This window comes from Hemitrygon akajei, chromosome 13, assembly GCF_048418815.1.
Source record: "Hemitrygon akajei chromosome 13, sHemAka1.3, whole genome shotgun sequence".
NCBI lineage: Eukaryota > Metazoa > Chordata > Chondrichthyes > Myliobatiformes > Dasyatidae > Hemitrygon > Hemitrygon akajei.
In genome coordinates this window covers 99948768-99973783 of record NC_133136.1, presented here as the reverse complement: position 1 = coordinate 99973783, position 25016 = coordinate 99948768, and the positions used below count along the sequence as shown (strand labels likewise).

General features: G+C 45.2%; 2 protein-coding genes across 3 annotated transcripts in view; both read right to left on the bottom strand.

Annotated features, from left to right (window-relative positions):
• Positions 1-18940, bottom strand: part of mettl14 (methyltransferase 14, N6-adenosine-methyltransferase non-catalytic subunit) — a 67787-nt gene extending 48847 nt beyond the window's left edge. For both annotated transcript variants that reach the window (XM_073065162.1, XM_073065163.1), the window contains exon 1: positions 18824-18940. In XM_073065162.1, coding sequence (XP_072921263.1) covers positions 18824-18889 — 66 coding nt within the window. In that variant the 5' untranslated portion in view covers positions 18890-18940. The remainder of the gene's footprint in view (positions 1-18823) is intronic.
• Positions 18941-20829: 1889 nt separating this feature from the next.
• On the bottom strand, positions 20830-24663 carry LOC140738074 (uncharacterized). The gene is made up of 2 exons (XM_073065161.1): positions 24376-24663; positions 20830-24277 (listed from the first exon to the last, which is right to left on the bottom strand). Exons 1-2 carry the CDS (start codon positions 24381-24383, stop codon positions 23287-23289), a joined length of 999 nt encoding a protein of 332 aa, XP_072921262.1. The 5' UTR covers positions 24384-24663; the 3' UTR covers positions 20830-23286.
• Between the last annotated feature and the right edge of the window lie 353 nt (positions 24664-25016).

Sequence of the window (25016 nt, the reverse complement as noted above, 5' to 3'; positions counted from 1 at the left end):
GGTGGTAGGGTGGAGATACACCTCTATCAAAGGAGATATAAGGCACTCCTTCCCTCCACCAGCCTGTAGATCACCCTCAAGCAATGTGTAGCACATACTTAGCCCCCCGCTGACCGAGGTCACGTGAAGCCATGGGAGCTGGTGGTGGATGGTTATGTATATCACAAGTCCTGATTATGTGACCACCAATGCAAGGCAGACAATCTTTTAACCTACACTCTGTCCGCCAGAGAAAGCAGGATCTTCCGGTGGCCACGCATTTTAATTCCACATCCCATTCCCATTTTGATATGTCAATCCATGGCCTCCTCTACTGTCAAGATGAAGCCACATTCAGGTTGGAGGAACAACACCTTATATACCAGCTGGGTAGCCTCCAACCTGATGGCATGAACATTGGTTTCTCTAACTTCTGTTAATGCCCCTCCTCCCCTTCCATCCCTTATTTATTATTTTCCCCCTTTTATTTTCTCTCTCTTTTTTCTCTCTCTGTGCCTCTCACAATCACTCCTTGCCTGCTCTCCATCTTCCTCTGGTGCTTCCCTCCCCTTTCTTTCTCCCTAGGCCTCCCGTCCCATGATCCTCTCCCTTCTCTAGTCTTGTATCCCTTTTGCCAATCAACTTTCCAGCTCTTAGCTTCATCCCACCCCCTCCTGTCTTCTCCTATCATTTCAGATCTCCTCCTCCCACTTTCAAATCTCTTACTATCTCTTCTTTCAGTTAGTCCTGATGAAGGGTCTTGGCCCGAAACGTCGACTGTACTTCTTCCTATAGATGCTGCCTGGCCTGTTGCATTCCACCAGCATTTTGTGTGCTGCTTGAATCTTTTAAGAGCATTGGTAATGGCTAGGGTTACCCGTCTTGTAAAGACACTGCATAGAAGGCAATGGCAAAGCACTTCTGTACAAAAATTTACCAAGAACAATCATGGTCATAGACCATGATTGCTGATGCCATACAATATGACACATAATGATATTTCGTAACAGTTTTTGACTATTTCTTTGCCTCTGAATTTTCAGATGTAATGATTCTGAATGTGATTTAAAATCAAAGGGGAGGGGTTTGTTGGATCTGACTCTTTAATTCTTAGATTAGACTGCTTCAGTGTTATTTTCTAAGGAGTTTAATAATTATCTGCTTATATTTTAAGTATTCTTGCATACTAGTAACTGCCTAGTATGGTTCCTAGTGGTAACAGTATGTACATGTAAGTTTAATGAGCTTCCATAAATCCTATTAAATGCTTCCAATTGCAAGCATCTCAAATAGCCTCTGACAACCAAGACCAGTTCCTGGCCTTCACTGGGTTTAGCTACTAAGCCCAGTGGAACCACTTCTACTGAGATGAGAAAGGACAAAGGCAGCTTAATGCTGTCTTAAAGCCAGTCACTACAGGAAGATGGGGCTCATTAGCTGTTGTTGGCAGGAAAGCTCTGGGAACCCAGGAGCGGAGCCACGGATGGCGCCTCGCAGCCTGAAGGGGCAGCAGGCCTGGGAGACACCAAGCCCCCAGGCACAGAACAGGAACTGCCACACCCAGGGGAGAATAACCTGCAGTTCCTGAGCCCACAGAAGGTGAAGGACTTCACAGAGGCAGTGGGCATGAAGGCTCAGGACTGCGAAGGTAAGGACAGTGTGCTGCTAAAATAAAGAACTTTAATGGCGGATATTACACTGGCAACAGTTAATGTGCGCAGTTTGAAGAGTACTGGGCGATGTGTCAGCATGCTCCAGTACTTGGACTCAGTAAAGGCCGACGTGACCTTCCTCCAGGAGTGTGGACTGCCACACCTCCGCAACTACCAGAGGTGGTCACGTTGGTGGACCCAGGATTTGTCGGTGTGGTCGGGGGGTAACGACTGTCGCACTTCCGGCCTGGGGATTCTGCTACGGGGAGGCAACTTCTCAATCACCCAAGCCAAACAGGTGGTTGCCGGGCGCCTCCTGGTAGCAGACGTCAAATACCGGGGCACTCCGCTCCGGCTGATCAACGTGTACGCCTCCCCCATGCGGAGCGAGCGGCTGGCCATCCTCGAACAGCTCCCATCGCTGCTGGTGACGTCCCGGCCGTTCATTCTGGCCAGAGACTTCAACTGCACCACTGATGTGGCTGGACGATCCGGCAGCGCCGACGGCAGGCTGGACAATACCTCCAGACTCCTGATGGAAACGGTAAAGACAGCCAAGCTGTGCAACGCCTTTGGCGCCCCCACAGGTGCAGCTCAGCCGCAAGCCACCTGGACACGATCGGACGGCTCAGCCCGTTCCCGGATCGACTTCCTCTTCCTGTCAGCGCCCCTCACGGTCAGAACCACCGACGTCACGCCGGTGTTCCTCTCTGACCACTGCCTCCTGCGAGCCACCTGCCACCTACGGGAGGACCGGAAGGCAGGGAGGGGGACGTGGAAGCTGAACGTAAAGCTGATGACCCCAGAGAACATCGGGGAACTAGAGGAGTACACAGGTTGGAGAACCTTGAAAGCCTTCTTTGATTCCCCGGTTCACTGGTGGGAAGCCACCAAGGAGAACATCAAGAGGTTCTTCATATGCAAGGGCATCCAGAGAGCAGGGCAGGGGCAGAGGGAACTGCGTAAACTCCAGACAGAGTTGCAGCAACTCCTCCTTCTGCAGTCGAGGGGGGTGGATGTCAGGGAGGAACTGCGGGAGGTGAAGGGCCAGCAGGCCCAGCACTTTGCCACCGAGTCCTCCAAGATCATCTTCCGATCGAGGGTCCAAACCGTGGAGCAGGACGAGACGTTCTCACGATTCTTCTTCCGAAAGGTGCACAGAGGGAGCTCTGTGATCCACAACCTTAAGGAAGAGGACGGCTCAGTCGCGTCCTCGCAGACAGACATACTGAGGATCTGCGGGTCCTTCTATGCCGGTCTGTACGGTGAAAAGGCCATAGACTCCACAGCCTCCCGGAACTTCCCGTCGTCTATCACACAGGTCTTAGACGACGGCAAGCGGGAGAGTCTGGAGCAGCCACTGACCCTGGACGAGCTGACTGGCTCCGTCCGTTCCTTTGAGTCGGGTAAGACTCCCGGAGGCGACGGCTTACCGGTCGAGTTGTATTCGGCTCTGTGGAACCGGATGGGCCCTGACCTGCTGGAAGTGTACAATACTACGCTCCTGGCAGGCAGCATGTCAGAATCCATGAGGAAGGGCATCATCACCCTCATCTACAAGCAGAAGGGGGAGAGGGAAGACATTAGAAATTGGAGGCCCATCTCACTCCTGAATGTGGACTACAAGATCCTGTCCAAGGCTATCGCCAACAGGGTCAAGTCTGCACTGGAGCAGGTGATCCACCCGGACCAAACCTGTGCTGTACCGGGCAGGAAGATCTCAGACAGCCTCGCGCTGCTGAGGGACACCATCGCCTACGTGCAGGACGGGGGATGGACGCCTGCCTGGTCAGCTTGGACCAGGAGAAAGCCTTCGACAGGATATCACACACGTACATGGCGGATGTACTCTCCAAAATGGGATTTGGGGAGGGAATCCGAAACTGGATCAAACTGCTCTACACGGACATCTGTAGCACAGTCCAGGTCAACGGGTGGGAAACAGACAGCTTCCCAATCAGGTCTGGAGTCAGGCAGGGCTGCCCTCTCTCCCGTCTTGTTTGTGTGCTGCATAGAACCCTTTGCTGAAGCCATCAGGAGGGATGGGGGCATAAGAGGGGTGATGCTGCCAGGCAGTGGAGGGACCTAAGTCAAAACCTCCCTGTACATGGACGACGTCACCATCTTCTGCTCCGATCCGAGGTCAGTTCGCAGGCTGATCAGCATCTGCGAACAGTTCGAGCAGGCGTCGGGGGCCAGGGTCAACCACACGAAGAGCGAAGCCATGCTCTTTGGCAACTGGCCCGACCGATCCAGCGTCCCCTTCACCATCAGGGCTGATCACCTGAAGGTGTTGGGGGTCTGGTTCGGAGGGGCTGAGGCGTGCAACAAGAACTGGCAGGAGCGGACTGCCAAGGTCAAACAGAAACTGGGGCTGTGGGGAGGGTGCTCCCTATCGATAGCGGGCAAGAACCTGGTCATCAGGTGTGAGGTGATCTCAGGGCTGGTGCAGGTGTGGCCAGTCCCCCGCTCCTTCAGCTCGGAAATCACCCGAGCCGTCTTCAGATTCGTCTGGGGATCCAAGATGGAGCGGGTCAGACGGACCACCATGCACAAGTCCCTGGACAATGGGGGCAAAAACATCCCCAATGTCGCCCTCACCCTGATGGCCAGCTTCGTGTGTGGCTGCATCAGGTTGTGTGTGGATCCCAGGTACGTGGGCACCAAGTACCACTACGTGCCCGGGTCCTACCTGTCGCCCTGGCTACGAGGGATGGGTCTGGCCCCTTTCCCGCGCAACATCTCTGTCAGCTGGTCGTTGCTGCCATACCTGTCCTTCGTAGAGAAGTTCTTTCAGGTCAACACCTTGGACCACAGGGCCTTCAGGCAGTGGTCAGCACGTAAGGTCCTGCAGGCACTGCAAGAGAAGGATGTGATGGACACAGTGGGGTGGTTCCCTGAGCAGACTGTCCAGTACATCTGGCAAAATGCCTCATCGCCAGACCTCACCAACAGGCACCAAGACCTCGCCTGGCTGGCGGTGAGAGGGGCCCTCCCAGTCCGATCCCTCCTGTACGCCCGGAATGTCGCCTCCACACCCTTCTGCCCACGGGAGGACTGCTGACAGGAGGAGTCGGTGACCCTCCTCTTTGCATACTGTGGGTTCGCGGAGAAGGTGTGGAGGAGGATGGAAGGGGCTCTGTCGAGGTTCATCCCCAGCAGCTGCGTAACAGAGGACTCTCTGATCTACGGGCTGTTCCCGGGGACGCTCACGGAGACCAACATCCGGTGCTGCTGGCAGATCATCAACTCGTTGAAAGATGCTCTTTGGTCGGCCTGAAACTTGATGGTCTACCAGCACACGGAGATGTCCGTGGGGGAATGCTGCCGACTGGCACATTCTCGGCTGCAGGAGTACGTGCTGAGGGACGCACTCAAACTCGGTGCAGCCACCACAAGGGCCCGGTGGGGAAGGACCACAGTCTAGGGTCCTTCTCCCGTGGGAGTTGAGGTGTGAGGGGTTGGGGGTATACCCCCTGAATGTAAATATAAAAGAATAAAGTGCCACGTGGGTGGCAAAACATTAGAACTTTGAAAATGTAAAGACAGTAATGGTACCAACTGTAAAGAACTGAAAGTCTTTGAATGGTTATTGTATATAATTTTATTTTGGAATTAAGTATATTTTGTTTAATAAAAAAAAAGAAAGCTCTGATCTCAAAACTCGACTGCCTTGCAGATATACCCACTCACGGGGAAGGCTTCAGGAGTAAACAACGAGAAAAAAACCAGAGCTGGAGTTAACCTTGTTAACCTTATTTTTATCTTCATTTAGTAAACCTGTCACCATCTGTTTCAATTTTCCTTTGTACTATTAATGCTTAATAAAATGATTGTAAAGCAACATGTTTTGTTCCTCTTCCCTAACTTCTGAAAGAATCTTAGATTAAAATATCAAAATCCAATGTGTAGGTCGGAATCAGAGGCAAAACATACAATAGTTGGTATCCTGCCGAAGGGTTTCGACCCAAAATGTTGACTGTACTTTATTTCCATAGATGCTGCTTGGCCTCCAGCATTTTCTGTGTGTTGATACAATAGTCAACTTGGCTGGTGGCTTTTATAGATTTAATATTACTGTAGATTCAAGTTTTTAAGACTAACAATTGCTATCTTTATGCTTCAGTACACTGAGTTAGCAAGGCATTACATAATCCAATGACAACAGCTACCAGGGAAAATTGAAATCTAATTTCAGATTACTGTAGAATAAAAATTTTCTCTAGGCAATACAAACATGCAAATAAATAAAATATCTTCGGAAGTCTTAAATTATTTCATTTCTAAGAATTTGAAAACTGACAGGAAATTGCTTTTGGATACGCTAAGAAACTCTTCAATAAATGTTCCTAAATACCCAAAAAATAAAACTTCAACAATGAACATGACAAAACATCAATTCTAAATAATTTTCAAACAATGCTGCAGATTTAAGAATCCAGATTAATTAATACACCTGCTGCTATAACATTAAATCTACAAAGTAGAAAACTGTGTAAAGTCAGATGTCTAATCACATCACTTTCACTACCAAATATTGTTATGTATAACAAAAGAATAATAATGAAGAGATTTCTCTGATTATAGTTTGCCCAAGTACTTTGTAAAGTAACGTGAACATTTAACATGCTTTAAGAAAAATTCTTACTTATCACAAGATGGCGCCGGTGAACCATGGCTACATCTGCTGGCAAAACTTCTAAAAATACCGCTTTTCAATTAGTCTCACTGCAAACTGCAGCATGCAATTCCCTTTAAGCTACATATTTTGAACTGACTTAATGAACTACAGAAATTCACAGTCTTCTGAAGGACTTGACTGTCACAGCTCTCAAGCAAGCAAGCAGGTATGAAAGTACCTTTAGGCTGACAAAGGTTCATTCATCACCATGGCCAAAAATGTCACTGGGGGTGGGGAGGCAGTTGGTGAGAAAAAAACAAACCAGGCTGAAAGAGAGGAATGAGACCACTTCTACCCAGCATCCTTTTAGCAAATGTACAGCCACTAGAGAACAAAACTGAAGACCCAAGGGCAAGATTGCTGTATCATAGGGAAATAGACAATAGACAATAGGTGCAGAAGTAGACCATTCGGCCCTTCGAGCCTGCACTGCCATTTTGAGATCATGGCTGATCAATTGCTATCAATACCCGGTTCCTGCCTTGTCCCCATATCCCTTGATTCCCCTATCCATAAGATACCTATCTAGCTCCTTCTTGAAAGCATCCAGAGAATTGGCCTCCACTACCTTCCGAGGCAGTGCATTCCAGACCCCCACAACTCTGTGGGAGAAGAAGTTTTTCCTTAACTCTGTCCTAAATGACCTACCCCTTATTCTCAAACCATGCCCTCTGGTACTGGACTCTCCCAGCATCTGGAACATATTTCCTGCCTCTATCTTGTCCAATCCCTTAATAATCTTATATGTTTCAATCAGATCCCCTCTCAATCTCCTTAATTCCAGCATGTACAAGCCCAGTCTCTCTAACCTCTCTGCGTAAGACAGTCCAGACATCCCAGGAATTAACCTCGTGAATCTACGCTGCACTTCCTCTACAGCCAGGATGTCCTTCCTTAACCCTGGAGACCAAAACTGTACACAATACTCCAGGTGTGGTCTCACCAGGGCTCTGTACAAATGCAAGAGGATTTCCTTGCTCTTGTACTCAATTCCCTTTGTAATAAAGGCCAACATTCCATTAGCCTTCTTCACTGCCTGCTGCACTTGCTCATTCACCTTCAGTGACTGATGAACAAGGACTCCGAGATCTCTTTGTATTTCTCCCTTATCCAACTCTACACCACTCAGATAATAATCTGCCTTCCTGTTCTTACTCCCAAAGTGGATAACCTCACACTTATTCACATTAAACGCCATCTGCCAAGTATCTGCCCACTCACCCAGCCTATCCAAGTCACCCTGAATTCTCCTAACATCCTCATCACATGTCACACTGCCACCCAGCTTAGTATCATCAGCAAATTTGCTGATGTTATTTTCTATGCCTTCATCCAAATCGTTAACGTAAATGGTAAACAGCTGTGGTCCCAATACCGAGCCCTGTGGCACCCCACTAGTCACCACCTGCCATTCCGAGAAACACCCATTCACCGCTACCCTTTGCTTTCTATCTGCTAACCAGTTTTCTATCCATGTCAATGCCTTCCCCCCGATGCCCTGAGCTTTGATTTTACCCACCAGTCTTCTATGTGGGACCTTATCAAATGCCTTCTAAAATGAGGAATAGCGTGTTTTGATTTTTACCAAGATGTGGTTTACCAGATTCAGAGATCAGGTTCAAAGGTTTTTAGATACACAGAGGCTGTGTACAAGAAGGACCAGAGTTGCCTCTACTTCCTGAGAAGACTGAGGTCCTTTGGAGTATGCAGGCCTCTCCTTTACACGTTCTACCGGTTTGTTATCGCCAGTACAACCTTCTATGCAGTGGTGTGCTGGGGCAATGACAGCAATATAGCTGACACCAACAAACTCAATAAACTGATTAGAAAGGCTGGCTCTGTTACAGGAATCAAACCAGACACACTGGAGGCTGTGGTAGAACAAAGGACCCTACGGAAAATCCTGGCAACGTCTGAACAATGTTTCTCACCCTCTGTGAGCTACCTTGGCTGAACAGAGGAGCACTTTTAGTAATAGACTAAAACAACTGCACTATTCTAAAGAGAGCTATGTGAGGTAATTCTTACTCTCAGCCATGAGTCAATCTATAGCTGGGGAAATGATGAACACCCCCCCCCCCTCCTGTTAGATTGCTTGTGGACACTTACAAGTTTGACTCTGTGGTTAAGAAGGCATATAAGTGCATTGGCCTTCATCATCTGTGGGTCTGAGTTTAAGAACCAAGAGGTAATGTTGCAGCTATATCGGACCCTTGTCAGACCCCACTTGGAGTACTGTGCTCATTTCTGGTCACCTCACTACAGGAAGGATGTGGAAACTATAGAAAGGGTGCAGAGGAGATTTACAAGGATATTGCCTGGATTGGGGAGCATGCCTTATGAGAATAGGTTGAGCGAACTTGACCTTTTCTCCTTGGAGCAGCAGAGGATGAGAGGTGATCTGATAGAGGTGTATAAGTGGATGAGAGGCATTGATCGTGTGGATAGTCAGAGGATTTTCCCCAGGGCTGAAATGGCTAACACCAGAGGGCATAGTTCTAAGGTGCTTGGAAGTAGGTACAGAAGAGAGTCAAGGGTAAGTAGTAGTAGTTGTTGTTTTTACTCAGAGAGTGGTGAGTGCATGGAATGGGCTTCCGGCAACGGTGGTGGAGAGGATACGATAGGATCTTTTAAGAGACTCCCGAATAGATACATGGAGCTTAGAAAAATAGAGGGCTATAGGTAACCCTAGGTAATTTCTAAAGTGCGTACATGTTCAGCACAGCATTGAAGGGCCTGTATTGTGCTGTAGGTGTTCTATGTTTCTAACATTTATTATCCTTTCCACTTCTCTTCTAATATTTATATCTGTACACTTGCAATGCTACATGACACTTTAATTTCTTTTGCAATCAACAAAATATCTATCTGTCCAGAGGACGGATCAAGCTGCTGATTTGGACAAGGCAAAAGATGGGGAGATGGGGGGGGGAGGGGTGCGTGCTGTGTTTCATTATATACTCTCTGTGGTGCTCAGATGTAGCAGTTTTGTCATACTCGTCTTCCTCACCTTGAATACCTAATGCTCACTGGCAAAGTGGCAATTCTGAGTTAAACTTAAATCAAAGGATGCTTGAAAGCTGTGGCAGGACTTGAATGCTAACATCTGTTACAAATGTGAAATCAAGCAAAATAGGTAACAGGGCTTCGCATTAAGTTTGCTTTGACCATCAAAACATGGAGGAACCATGAACTTCCACAACCCCCGATGACCCTATGACTTCAGTCTGAGGCCGATGGGTGAACCCATGGAAAGCATCCAGCCAAGATGGGTTACCTGGCCAATTACTGAAGACCTGTTGTTGATCAACTCAGTGAAGTGCTCACTGAGAAGTTTAACCTCTTGCTTTGGCAGTCTGTGATGCCCACCTACTTCAAACAAGCTTCCATTATGACAGTGTCTGAGAAGAGTGTGGTGACCAGCTTCAATGACCATCATCCAGAACACTGACATCCACAGTAATAAACTATTCTTGAGAGGTTGGTGATAAAACACATCAACTCTGACCTTGAAGGCTTCCTCCTCTCTTTGATGGAGATACTGTGAGACCATCCCTCACTGTCCTACCTCTGATCTTGATTCTCCAGCTCTTCAACCAGGTGCTAATCCAGACCAGCTTGATTTGCTCATAAGAACATAAGAAATAGGAGGAGGAGTAGGCCATCCAGCCCATCGAGCCTCCCCTGCCATTCAATAAGGTCATGGCTGGTCTGTCCATAAACTCAAGCTCCATCTATCTGCCTTTTCCCCATAACCCTTAATGCCCCTACTATGTAAAAACCTATCTAACTGTATCTTAAATATATTTAGTGAAGAAGCCTCAACTGCTTCTCTGAGCAGAGAATTCCACAGATTCACCACACTCTGGGAAAAACAGTTTCTCATCTCCGTCCTAAATCTTCTCCCCAAATCTTGAGGCAATGTCTCCTAGCTCTAGTCTCACCTACCAATGAAAACAACTTTCCTACTTCTATCTTATCCATCCCTTTCAAAATTTTGTATGTTTCTATAAGATCCCCTCTCATTCTTCTGAATTCCAGAGGGTATAGCCCCAGGCGACTCAATCTCTGCTAATAGGTTAACCCCTTCATCTCTGGATTCAACCTGGCAGTATATAAAGGCAGTATATCCTTCCTCAAGTGTGGAGACCAGAACTGCACACAGTACTCCAGGTGCGGCCTCACCAGTACCCTGTATAGTTGCATGACCTCCCTGCTCTTGAATTCAAACCCTCTAGCAATGAAGGCCAAAATTCCATTTGCCTTCTTAATAACCTATTGTACCTGCAAGCTAACTTTTTGTGATTCATGCACAAGCACTCCCAAGTTCCTCTGCACAACAGCATGCTGCAATCTTTCACTATTTAAATAATAATCTGCTCTTCTACTATTCCTTCCAAAGTGGATGATCTCGCATTTACCAACGCTGTATTCCATCTGCCAGACCTTGACCCACTCACTTAATCTACCTATATCCCTCTGCAGACTCTCCACATCCTCTGTACAATTTGCTTTTCCACTCAGTTTAGTGTCATCAGCAAATTTTGCTACGCTACTCAGTCTCCTCCTCCAAATCATCAAAAAAAATCCACTGTCCTCTATCAACTTCCATCTCCTCAGCCCTTTGTTACTTCCACCTATTACCTCTCAGTTGCAAGTTCAATTTCAATTGTCATTCAATCATACATGAATATCCATGAATACAGCCAAATGAAACAGTGTTACTCTGGGTCAAGGTGTACCAGACACTGTACCAACAGTCATACACAACATAAGGCACACAAGATAGCAGTAAAATCATGTCATACAAAAAAAACATAGTCCCAGTCCCCAAGACCATTCTGCAGTCGAAGACAATATAGCTTGCCTTCAACCGAGCGAACGCTGGCAGAAGCCAGCACAGATGCTGCATCACAACACCTCTGGCAATCCAGTGCAGCACCCAATTCAGATGCCACTCTCTGGGCTGCTGCAAACAAGTGACAACACGGCTTGAAAGCTCACCACAATCAAGGCCACACAGTTACCCTGCCGTCCGCCATTGAATTAGACTGCAACATCGATGTCCAACAGGGTCTTGTGATCACAAGAAATGCAACTAAGATGATCACTTGCTGTTAGACTGCATACTGCCTTTGTGCACCAACACCTTCTGATGCAGGCAGCATCATGGTGCACACCAGCTCCTTCAGTTTCTCTGCCAATGAACAACTCAATGCCAGGGAAGATCATCAATACCTTATGTTTTACGGTTACAAGGACATTAAGAACTTAAGTTTAAAAAAGAAATAACACCTTTGGCCGACCCTGTAGAAGCAGCTGTGTCCACATGTTGCCATCTTAACATACTTCTCTCATACCGGAGTTTCTTGCTTTGTTCCCACTCTACCCCTCTCTCCCCCACCCACCACCTGGATCCACCTATCACACTTGCTGCACTCTTTCTCCCACCTTTTTATACTAACTAGCACCCCTCTTTCTTTCCAATCCTGATGAAGGATGCTGGTCCGAAATGTCAGCTGTCCATTTCCTACCACAGATGCTGCCAGGGCAGCTGAGTTCCTCCAGCTTCCTTTGCGTGTTGCTACAAATTTCCAACATCTGCAGTTTCTTGGGCCCCTCCCCAAATTCTCTTATCACTTGAAACAGAATAGAACATGTATTTGTCCACACAAAATATTGTAGTTTTGAGAGACAATGCCCTGAATTTTACAGGCATAGTGATAGAACACACAATTACATCAGACCAAGCTATACAATTCAATGCGAAACATTCCATTAGTACCATGGAGTGAATGCATTCTTGAAAACCACTGTTATATGAAGGTTATTAAGAAAAGGCAATTTAATAACACAATATGAAAATATATATTAATGAGATACAACCAAATAATTTATTGAAAAGGAATGGAAGCTCCAGGATAGGACCACAAGACACAGCAGCAGAATTAGGCTATTCAGCCCATCTAGTCCGCTCCACCATTCCAATCATGGTGGATCTTGGATCTCACTCAAACCGATACACTTCCCTTCTCGCTATAACCATTGATGCCCTGACCAATCAGGAAACTATCAATTTTCACATTAAATATAACCAGTGCTTTGGGCTCCACAGTTGTCTATGGCAGAGCATTCCAGAGATTCACTACTAAAAAAGAAAATTCCTTCTAAAGATTCGCCACTCAATTTTGAGGCTGTGCCCTCTAATTCTGGGCATCTCCACCATGGAAAATATCCTCTCCACATCCAGCTTGTCTAGTTCTTTCAACATACCGTAGGTTTCAATGAGATCCCCTTGCATTCTTCTCAACTCCAGTGAGTACAGGCCCAAAGCTGCCAAATGCTCCTCATATGTACACCACCTCATTCCCAGAATCATCCTCGTGAACCTCCTCTGGACTCAATGACAACACATCCTTTCTGAGATATGGGGCCCAAAACTGTTGACAATACTCCAACTGCAGCCTGACTACTGTCTTATAAAACTTCAGCATTATAAGACCATAGCACAGGAGCATTTGAGTTTAGGCCATTGAGTCTGCTCTGTGATTCAAACATGGCTGATCCTCTCCACCCCCCACCCTCCCGCCAGTCCAACACCCCGGCCTTCTCCCCATAATATTTGATGCTGTGTCCAATAAAGAACCTAACAAGCTCTGCCTTAAATACACCCAATGACCTGTCCTCCATAGATGCTTAAGGTAATAAATTCCACAAATTCACCACCCTCTGGCTAAAGAGATTTATCCACATCTGTTTAAATGGATGCCCCTCTATCCTGAGGTTGTGCCCCATTGTCCTAGACTTCCCCAGACCTCACCAGTGCCTTACAAAGTCTCAGCATCACATCCCTGCTCTTTTATTGTAGACCTCTTGAAATGAATGCTAACATTGCATTTCCCTTACTCACTATCGACTCTACCTACAAGTTAACCTTTAGGGTGTTCTGCACAAGGACTCCCAAGTCCCTTTGCATCTCCAATTTTTGGATTTTCTCCCTGATTAGAATATAGTCTCTACACTTACTTCTATCAAAGTGTATGACCAGGCATTTTCCAACATTGTACTTAATTTGCTACTTTCTTGCCTATTCTCCTAATCTGTCCCAGTACTTCAGCAGACTACTTGTTTCCTCAACACTACCTGCTCCTCCACCAATCTTCGTATCATCTGAAAATGTGGAAACAAAGTCATTTATTCCATCATCTAAATCACTGATATACAGCATAAAAAAAGGTCCCAAAACCGACCCCTGCTGAACATCTCAAGTCACTAGCAGCCAACCAGAAAAGGATCCTTTTATTCCCACTGGCTGCCTCTTACCCATCAGACAATATGCTCTAACCATGCCAGCAACTTTCCTGTAATACTATGGGCACTTAACTTGGTAAACAGCCTCACATGTGGCACCTTGTCAAAAGCCTATAATTTCCTTTCTTTTGCCTTCCTCCCTTCTTAAAGAGTAGGGTGACATTTGCAATTTTTCAGTCCTCTGTAACCATGCCAGATTCAACTGATTCTTGAAAGATAATAACCAATACATGTACTCTCTTTTCAGCAACCTCTTTCAGAACTCTGTGATGCAGTCCATCTGGTCCAGGTGACTTATCCACCTTAAGAACTTCCAATTGCCTAGCACTTTTTCCTTTGTAATAGCAATGCCACTCACTCATGGACCTCTGGCACACTGCTAGTGTCTTCCACAATGAAGATTGACGCAAAGTGCTTATTAAGTTCATCCACCATTACTTTGTTTCCTATTACTACATCACCAACATCATTTTCCAGCAATCCAACAGCAACTTTCACCTCTCTTTTACTCTTTATATACAAAATAAACTTTTGGTATTCTGCTTTATATTATTGGTTAGTTTGTCCTCATTTCATCTTTTCCCTTCTTATGCCTTTTTAGTTGCCTTTTATTGGATTTTTAAAACTTCCCACTCACTTTTGCTAATTTATATGCCCTTTCCTTGGCTTTTATGCAGTCCTTAACTTCCCTTATCAGCCAGGATACCTGCCATTTGAGAACTACTTCTTCTGTGGGACATATCAATATTGCGCCTCGTGAACTACTCCCAGAAATTTTAGCCACCTCTGCTCTGCCGTCATTCCTGACAGCATCCCCCTACAATCCACCTGGGTAAGCTCCTCTTTCATGCCTCTAATTCTCTTTATTCCATTGTGATACTGATACATGTGACTTAAGCTTTTCCCTCTCAAACTGCAGCATGAATTCAAACATACTATGATCACTGTCTCCTAATGGTTCCTCTACCTTAAGCTCCCTAATAAACTGAGGGATTATTACACAGCACCCAATCTAAGAGCCTTTTACCGAGTTGGCTCAAGCACAAGCTGCTCTAAAATGCCACCTCGAAGGCATTCAACAAATTCACTTTCTTGCGATCTGACACCAACCTGATTTTCCAATCCCCTTGCATACTGAAATGCCCATTACAATTGTGACATTACCCTATTACTTGTAACTCTAAAGCATCTTCATCTCTCCATATACAGCAAACTCACCACCTCCAGAACTCATGTGCACCTTTTCTTAGATGAAAGGACTAAAATTATACACAAGACTCTAGTTAATTATTCAAGGACCTGTACAATAGTAATGCCTCCATATTCTTGTATGCAAATCTTCTAGTAAAAGCCAACATAACATTTGCTTTCCTGATCATTGTTATACCTGGATGTTGACTTTCAGTGATTGTTTGGTTAAGTTATTTCTAATTTAATAGTACCCAATCTCTGCATTTAAAAAATATAGTTCAGCTTTCTGTTTTACGCACCTCGAAGGATAATGACATTTGGTAGGTGCTTGACATTCACTTAAGTGTACTCACCCTATTTACATTTTCCTCCAGACCTACCTGGCTTATCATAAACAACATTGGCAAGATGTTATCTGATTACCTCAGCCAAACTGTTGCTATGGATTGTGAATGCCTCCAGCCCAAGCACTAATTGCTTCAGTAGCCCACTCATCAATTTGCCAATCTGAAAAGATTCTCCTTCTTTCCACTCTTTACTTCCTGTCCAAGTCAATTCTCAATCTATAACAGTGTATAACTCCCACTCCATGTGTCTAACCTTGTAGACAAACTCCTGTGCAAAAATAGTCTCCACCCTGGCTGTTTCCTTAATGTCTTGACCGAGAAAGCTATTACCTTATTAACTTATTGAACGTAACTTGATTTGTTGAGTGAAATTAAATAGAATAGCAACAAAATCCAGTGGGATCAAAGTATAGAAATGAAAACAGTTTCCCAATTTTACATATGCATCATTAAAAATACGGCAGATAAACTTATGATGCAAACAGAAAGAAATGGACATGCTCCAACTCAATCTATGTAGATTAAAGCCCCATGTGGTATCATTCCTGCCAGAAGGCACACACTGAAGGTGAGGGGGGCAAGTTCAAAGGGGATATAAGGAGCAAGTTTTTTTTTTACTCAGGCTGCCTGGTATGGTGGTAGAGAAAAATACATTAGAGCCTTTTAAGAAACGTTTAGACAGGCACATGAATGTGAGAAAGATGGAGGGATATGGACATTGTGTAGATTGAAGGGATCCTTTTTTATACGACATTGTGGGCTGAAGGGCATGTTCCTGTGCTGTACTGTTCTATGTTCTATATGCACCTTGACTTTCCTAATTCATGCCACATCCAATATATACTGACATTGGACAGGGTTCAGAGAAGATTCACCAGAATGATTCCAGGAATGGAAGGGTTACCATATGAGGCCGTATTCCCTGGAGTTCAGGAGAATGAGGTGGGGGGGGGGGGGGGAATCTCATAGAAACATTCCGAATGTTAAAAGGCCTGAACAGATTAGATATGACAAAATTATTTCCCATGGTAGGGGAGTCTCAGACAAGAGGGCACGACTTTAGGATTGAAGGACGTCCATTTAGAAGAGATGCTGAGAAATTACTTTAGTCAGAGGGTGGTAAATCTGCAGAATTTGTTGCCACAAATGGCTGTGGAGGCCAAGTCATTGGATGCATGTAAGGCAGAGACAGATAGGTTCCTGATTAGTCAGGGCATCAAAAGTATGGGGAGAAGGCAGGGGATTTGAGATGACTGAAAGAATTGGATCAGTCATGACTGAATGGCAGAGCAGACTCGATGGGCTGAATGGCCTACTTCTGCTCCTATATCTTACAGTTTTATGGTCTTATTACAGTTACCATTTGGAAGTCTGCAAATAAGCACTAATCAATTTGTTCTGTCCTTTGCTAATTCTTGGCACCCAAATTGATTCAAATTTTATATCATAATCTGCTGAACCAAGTCCATTTGATACCAGTAATCTGATCTCTTCCCTAATCAATACCACACCATCTCTTTTTCCATTTTAAGTGTTCTTTCTAGATATCAATTGCCCTCATCTCTTTTTTAACATCTACTTCCTGCTTGTTTCTCACTTTCTTGAATCCCCCTGCAGGTTTTCATCCTCCAGCTAAGCTAGCTTATACATTACCTAATGAAGCTTTAATGATCATCACATTGAGGAACATATTTTTTGGAATATTAAGATTAAATGTACGTTACATGACCAATATTAAGTGAAAAACCAGGTTGTCCTCTTGATTTGTAAAACTGCCTAACAAGACCATTTTTGAATTAGATCAGGAATCATATCTACATCTCAAGTACAAAATAAGTACAGCCCCTTTTGTTCATTCATTATCTGCTGGGCCATATGATGTGGACAATCAAAGTCTTTCCATGAGCATGATTGCCCCTGTCAAATTTTTCTATAGAAGTGATTTGCCATTGCCTTCTTCTGGGCAGTATCTTAACAGCTCAATAACAATACATTAAAAACAACACTTGCACTATAACCTTCGTAAAGAGTGTCACTAGTGTGAACTGACAACTTCCAGTCCACCGTTAAGCATTCCCAAAGCAAAACTACACATCACATAATGTAAATCTGAAAAAAATGTAAATGCTACATTTACTGATGATATACTGTGTCTCGAGATAGAGGAAAGGAATTAACATTTCACTCTTATGATCTTTCATCACAACACTCTATGGAATTTGACCAACTTGCTAAGTATTTTCAACATTTTCTATCTACACACCAAGTGACAGTGTTCTGATTGATCTGTAATGCTGTCACTTGCCTGTCTATTGCTTTCCCATTTAGTTTTAAAAGTGCTATTTTCATTTTTGAACACCTGCAACATTGTGCCTGATTAAGTTACATAAATTTGCGTTTCTCCTCTTCCACCATCAACAGAACTAGATGAGAAATTCCGATTGTACAGACAAGGCAAGGAAAATTAACAAAGTTGAATTACAACTAAATCCAACTTCTAAAGCATCCCTGAGCCCAGGTCCCATGATGCTTCAACTACAGCTCTAATTAGGAGCCCCCTGGACCTGCGGGATCACCTCTCAGGGTGCCAAGCCATAAGACACAAGAAAAGAATTAAGCTATTTGGCCTCATGAGTTTGCTCTGCCATTCCATCATGGCTGATTTGTCCTCTCCCCCCATTCCTCAGCCTTCTTCCCACAACTTTTGAAGCCCTGATTAATCAAGAACCCATCAACCTCCATTTTAAATATACCCATTGACTTGGACTTCACAGTCATCTGTGACAATGAATTCCACAGATTCACACCCTCTGGCTAAAGAAATTTCTCCTCATTCTAAAATGTTCTAAAATGACACCCTTTTCTGAGGTTGTGCCCTCTAGATCAAAACTCTCCCACTATTGGAAGTATCCTCTTCCCATCCACTTTAACTAGGCCTTTCAATATTCAGTAGGTTTCAATGAGATCCCACCTCATCCTTCTGAACGCTATCAGGTACAGGCACAGAGCCATCAATCACTCCTCTTTCCAGGAATCATGCTCATGAACTGCCTTTGGTCCCTCTCCAATGCTAGCACATCCTTTCTTAGATATGGAGTCCAAAACTGCTCACTATACTCCAAGTGCAGTCTGCCCAATGCCTTATAAAATCTCAACATTACATTCCTGCTTTTACATTCTAGTCCGTTCAACGCTAACATTGTATTTGCCTTCATTACCTTTTATTCAACCTACAATATTTAATAATCTCGAGTCCCTTTGCACCTCGATTTCTGAAGGAAAGAGGTTTGCTTTGCTGCTGTTATATTGCTTGTCGTTGCTGCTGCTTGTATTGTGTTACACTGTGTTGAACATTGTGGGCTTGTTATGTTGGTGTCGGAATGTGTAGCGGCATGTACATGAGATAAATAAAGCTGAATGGGAAACAAATCTGAATCTGATGCTATTTCATGTCTCTGAAGTTACCAGTACATCAGATTTTAGCCTCTCCCTCTTAGGAACCTGAGTTCTGGAGGGGTTACGGCAACATCCCTCTGGCGGACTATGCCCATGCCGGATCTGGCGAGGGAATGCAGGCCCGAGTGGGGGACCTATACTCCGGGCGAGGGAGAGGCGGAATAGCAAGTCCCTCCGTGACACGAGGAGCTTTCCCTCGCTCTCACCTGCTGAGCCAAGAGCTGCCGGCGCAGCTTTTGCCGCTCCCGTATCTCCTGCAGCCGGCTGTTCATCTTCGCCAAGCCGTTACCACCGCCGGATGTTCCCGGCGGCTCGCGCTCCAATTTCGACCTCACTTCCTGGTAAGGGGGTGGATGCGCATGCGCGCACGGACTTGGCGACGGGGGGCGGGGTGTGTCGAAGTTGGAGGATGAGGTACAGTTGTAGTCTGAAGCACTTTTAGCAGAATCGTTTGCAAGGTTTTGTAATGCATTTAGTTGTTTGCCTCGATAACCTGAGTCGAGTAACGAAAAATAGCTGGACCAGAAAGGCAAGGTTACACGATAGCTGGTACTGAGGGAGTGGCTGACCATCTCACTAACTCCTGGTTATCAGATACAAGGTGCTGTTGGTGATGTTGTGACTCATTACTGCTATAATAATCATCAAAGCTATTTGTTGTTCAACTGGATCCAAGATGTAATGGGACCAATGGTTTACAGTACACAAGTTCCCAGGACAATGAAGGTAAAAGCGTACCCAGCATTGCACTCAATCTAGTTGACACCTTTCTGTGTGGCTGCATCAGGTAAGTAACACTACATGCTGAACCTCCACCAGTCTATAGTGTTGTGAAGGATAGGCGTGGCCCTGACACTATCTGTTCTTTGTGGGAAAGTTCTTTTGACAAACCACCTTTGGCTGCAAGTCCTGCAGGCAGTGTGGGACAAAGCCACATTGGATTCTCTGGGGTGGTTCTCTGAGCACATAGTCCAAATCATCAGCAGAATTCACTAACAGATACCTCAACTTGCTCAACTGGTATGGGAGAGGCTTTCCCTGTCAGAAATTTTCCGGTTTGGTCATAATCTCATGCTCAGCATTCACTGCATTTTAGATGATTACAATGAGAATGAGCTGGTCAGCCTGCAGACTCTGCATTTGCTACGAAGGCCTAGAAGAAGATATTTCATTGTCTATTCCAAGTGGTGTGTAGCAGAGAACACTCTGATCTCAGGGACACATACTATGACAAATCGTAAGTGCTGTTGGAAGATCATCTACATGATGAAAGATGCTCTTTTGTCTGCCTGAATCTTGTTGGTCTTTCAGTACAAAGCAAAACGTCTGTAAGGGAATGCTGCCAATGTACACTTTCCAGACCGCAGACTAAGGGATATACTGGAGGTCAGTTCAGACAATGCTGAGGCTTTGTGGTAAAGGACTGCAGTCCAATGTGCTTCTGCTACGAGACATTGAGGGACTAAGGCCTTTGTAGAAGCTTCTCAAACTCTCGAAGGTTGTGTTATCCTAGAAAGGCAATGGTGCTCTGTGCACAAAATATGTTAACACGGCCAGTGTATATACAGTAACTGATAAAATTGTGAATGTATGGACTGCACAACACAAAAAGTTCAAAGTAAATTTATTATCAAAGTACAGTATGTATATGTCTCCACATAGTTTTACCTTGAGATTTATTTTCTTGCAGTTATTCATAGTAAAAGTACCATTCAAAGAATTATAACAGTCAATATAAAACTGCACATAAAGATGATAAACCAATCTGGAAAATAATACAAGTCATGCAAATAAAGATAATAAATAAACAATAATACTGAGAATATGAGTTGTAGAGTCCTTAAAAGTGAGTCCATCAGTTGCGGAATCACTTCAGTGTTGGGATGAGAGAAGTTATTCTTGGTGGTTCAGGAGCCTGATTGTTGAAAAGGAATCACTGTTCATGAACATGGTGCTGTGAGACCTAATGCTCGTGTACCTCCTTCCTGACAGCTGCGGCAAGAAGAGAGCATGACCTGGATGGTGGATGTTGCATTCAAGTGGCAACGATCCTTGTAGAGGTGCACAATGGCGGGGAGGGCTTTCTTGTGAAGAATTGGGCTGTATATGTTATCTTTGTTCTTAATAAAAACAAACCTAGTGGGTAAATGCTAGAACAATTTTATTACTCCAGTCTGTTCAACACTGAGCGTGTGTGACCAGCTCACCATAATCACTTCCAGTTCTGGGATGAACTGCCTTCATTGACCACTGGGAACTGAATTTATTTATTATGTATATACATAATAACACATCTTCCCCCTTTAAAGAAAAACAAACACAATAGTATGCCCTCATAAACCTGCAAGGAACAATAATCCTTTCCAATAAAGATATCTACATTAACTTCAATTGTAATGAGCAAATACAGGGTCTTGTTCACTCATCACCTTTCAATGAGTCTATGAGGTAGGTTCTCGGACCGAAATGTCGTCAATGCTTCTCCCTGTAGATGCTGCCTGGCCTGCTGTGTTGCACCAACATTTTGTGTGTGTTGCTTGAATTTCCAGCATCTGCAGATTTCCTCGTGTTTGCTTTTTGGTCTGCTAATTGTTTCCATGGATGTATTGCTTTCACTTGCTGCATTAATATTAGTGTCTTTTTGATAACTCTGATCAACGTGTTCATTTTTCACATCTGTTGTCCCCTTTGCTGTACTGACAGTTGACATGTCACAGCTATTGGTTGGAACTTGTGGTCATAGATCCACATGATTGCTTCTCAGAGGTGCCCCTCACTTTGTCTGGATCTGGTAAGAATGCAGAGCTACCTCTGGCAGTGAAAGAGTTTTGACCAGCAGCCAATTAGTATTTGTTATTGACTAGTGAGAGCAAATTAAAGGAAGGCGGGGCAAGTACAGCAGCTATCATCGGAGTGGGCGTAGGGTGGTGATTTTGAGGCTTTAGCTCTTCGAGGCTTCAGCAAAGAGAGGCTTCAGTCAGAGAAAGCAAACCAAAGAAAAGCTCATGCTTTTTTCCCCCCTTCTTCATATCTGCTCAGCTATGACAGTAGAGAGGGCAGGCAGGATAGTGAAATGCTCCTCTTGCGAGATGAGGGAAGAAGGGAGATCAGTATCCTAGGCGACTACATCCAGCTGCAGCTTCTAACAAACTGCATTAAGGAGTTGGAACTGGATGAACTCTGGTCATTAGGCAGGCTGAAGGGGTGATAGGACAAATAGATAGGTAGTTATACCCAAGATGCAGGACACAGGAGACTGGGTGACAAGAAGGGGAAGGGGGTTGAGGACCAAGTGTAGAGTACCACTGTGGCCATCCCCTCAAAAACTCTGGATACCGTCTGGGATGATGACCTAACAGGAAAGTCACAGTCTCTGGAAATAAGTCTGCCTCTGCCTCTGTCACTCAGAAGGGAAGTGGGGAGAGAAGAGGCATGCTGCAGTGATAGGGGATTTGTGGGTGAGAACAAGATTCCTGGATGGTATGTTCCCTCCTGGGTACCAGGGTGTAGGATGTCTTGGATCAAGTCCTCAGCTTTTTTAAGAGGGAGGGTGAACAACCAGAAGTCATGGTCCATGTAGGTACCAATGACATGGGTATGATGAGTGATGAGGTTCTGCAAAGGAAGTTCAGGGAGTTATGTGCTAAGTTAAAAGGGAAGGAGCTCCAGGGTTGTGATCTCAGGATTGCTGTACAGTACGTGCTAGTGGGGTCAGAACTAGGAAGATTATACAGTTTAACACCTAGCTAAGGAGCTCTGTAGGAGGGAGTGCATAAGATTTTTAGATCATTGGGCTGTCTTCCAAGGAAGGTGGGACCTGAACAGAAAGGACGGTTGGCACCTGAACTAGAGGGGGACTAATATAGTGGGAAGGTTTGTTAGTGCTGCATGATGGGCTGTAGTGTTCTCGTGCAGGGTGTAGAAACTCTGAACTAACACCAAGTTAAACCGAAGTCAATGAAGACAGGATCACAGTAAGATTAACCGTTTACTGTTCACTCTTCCACATTAACGTATGGTGAAAACTGTTGATAAACAATACAAAATATATCCTGTATTTGTTTCCTTCTTGGCATCAGATTCGCATCATAAATATTTGTAAAAGTAAAACTACAACAAACTATATTACAATGAAATCTCATTAAAGTACAACATACAGTCAGAATCTACCTATGCCATCAACAGCTTTAACTACACTTCAACACAAACTTTCCAGCAACGCTTTCAATAGCACAAGAAAATAAACTTTATCAACCGTCATTACTTTTAACAGAATCAGCATTAACATTTTTACTTCAACATATCGACTGTCATATGAACACGGCATTGCTTCTATGATGTTTCTTAGTGCGTAGAAATGGAACTTTTCTCACGCTGATCCTGCACACACAAGGTCCCACCTTCCCATTTCTCCAAACCGGTATTTACCCACAAGACGCAGTGAAACCGGGTGTGATGTCATCGCGTGCCTCGATACATCACAGATAATGAATTTACCTTCAACAACTGCAACGTAGTTATCAACCTTAACTTTAACTAGAAAATAATTACAAACGAATTACTAAAGCGAAAATATAATAAAGCTAAACAAATGCCTTAAGGGCAACACACTCCCCGCCTGGCCTTTTTAAGGTCACTATGAACATGATATAAAACTTCAGTCTCTAGATCAGTCTTTAGGTAGAAGTAGAATGACTTCTGCAACTGGTCTTTGGTAAGTCTTCACATCACCTTGGTCATTAGTTTTCAACTCAACCTTCCTGACATGTCCATCCTTATCAGGAAATGTGGCAGTAATTCTGCCCATTGGCCAACAGTTGCGGGTGATCTGCTTGTCCCTGAGCAGGACTAAATCTCCAAGTTGAAGATTCCTGCGAGGTTCTGTCCACTTTTGTCTGTGTTGCAACAAAGTTAGATATTCATGTCTCCAACGAGACCAGAACTGATTTGCCAGAGCCTGAACCTGTCTCCATTGCTTTGTGTACAAGTCCTTATCTGAGAAGTCCCCTGGTAGAGGGGGAGCTCCTGCCTTCTGCGTAAGGAGCATTGATGGCGAGAGCATGAAGGGGTTTTCCGGGTCCGAAGAAACAGGTAGGAGTGGTTGTGCATTTATAATGGCTGTGACCTCTGCCATTAGTGTGCACAGTACGTTGTGGGTCAGTCGGGTGCGTTGCTGCAAAAACATTGAATCAAGGATTCTTCTGGCAATGCCAATCATCTGCTCCCATGAGCCTCCTGTGTGAGAGCCGTGTGGTGTGTTGAAATCCCAGTTGCATCCCTGCTCACTGAAGTACCTTTGCACCATTTTGTCCATCCCGAGCTCCTTGGACACTCCAACAAAGTTTGTGCTGCAATCAGATCTTAACTGTTTTTCAGGGCCTCTTAGTGCAAAAAAGCGTCTGAGAGCGTTAATGCAGCTGGATGTATCTAAAGATTCGATTACCTCAATGTGCACCGCTCTCAAACTCGTGCAGCTGAATATGATGGCCCACCGCTTGCTCTCTGCTTGTCCTCTGGTGCGTCTAGTGGTGATGGTCCAGGGACCAAATACATCGAGCCCCACATACGTAAAAGGAGGGCAGGCTTTGAGGCGTTCTGGTGGGAGGTCCGCCATACATTGAACTTCCAGCTTCCCTCGCAGTTTCCAGCAGGTTACACATCTGTGGAGTACTGAATTGATCAGTGTTTTGCCTCCCAAGATCCACCGTCCCGCTGCCCCGATTGCTCCCTCCCTCAGGTGACGGTCTTGATGCCTTACCTGTTCATGGTGATGGCGTGTGAGCAGTAAGGACATGTGGCTGTCTTTGGGCAGGATTACTGGGCTCTTTTCTGCAGCTGAAAGGTGAGAGTGTAGCAATGTACTACATACAGAGCTAGAGACAACGACACGCAGTCGGTAAGTCGTTTCGAGACTAGTTTATTCAAACTTCACAGCGCTGGCACTTAATCCCTAGCGCCCGCCCTCTCCGGGCGGAAATAACGTCAGGGGTGCATTACCAAAGTCTCTCCCCGCACGCTGGCTATTTGTGAGCCGGTTCACCTGCGCAGAAAGTGGGTCGCCAAATAACCCCCCCCCCCCGACAACCGTCGATATACCCCCCAATGTCCACAGCCTGGATCAGCCTCTGTTTGGTAGGTCTGCCTCTGCGCCGCGGTGCCTGAACCTCGACTGGCTGCGCCAAGTCCACATGGGCTGGTTTGAGTCGGTCCACCGTGAAAACCTCCTCTTTCCCCCCAATGTCCAGAACGTATGTGGACCCGTTGTTGTTGATCACCTTGAACGGCCCCTCGTACGGCCGCTGTAATGGTGCCCGGTGTCCGCCCCTTCGTACAAACACAAACTTACAGTTGTGCAGGTCTTTGGGTACATGGGGCGGGGTCTGTCCGTGCTGTGAAGTC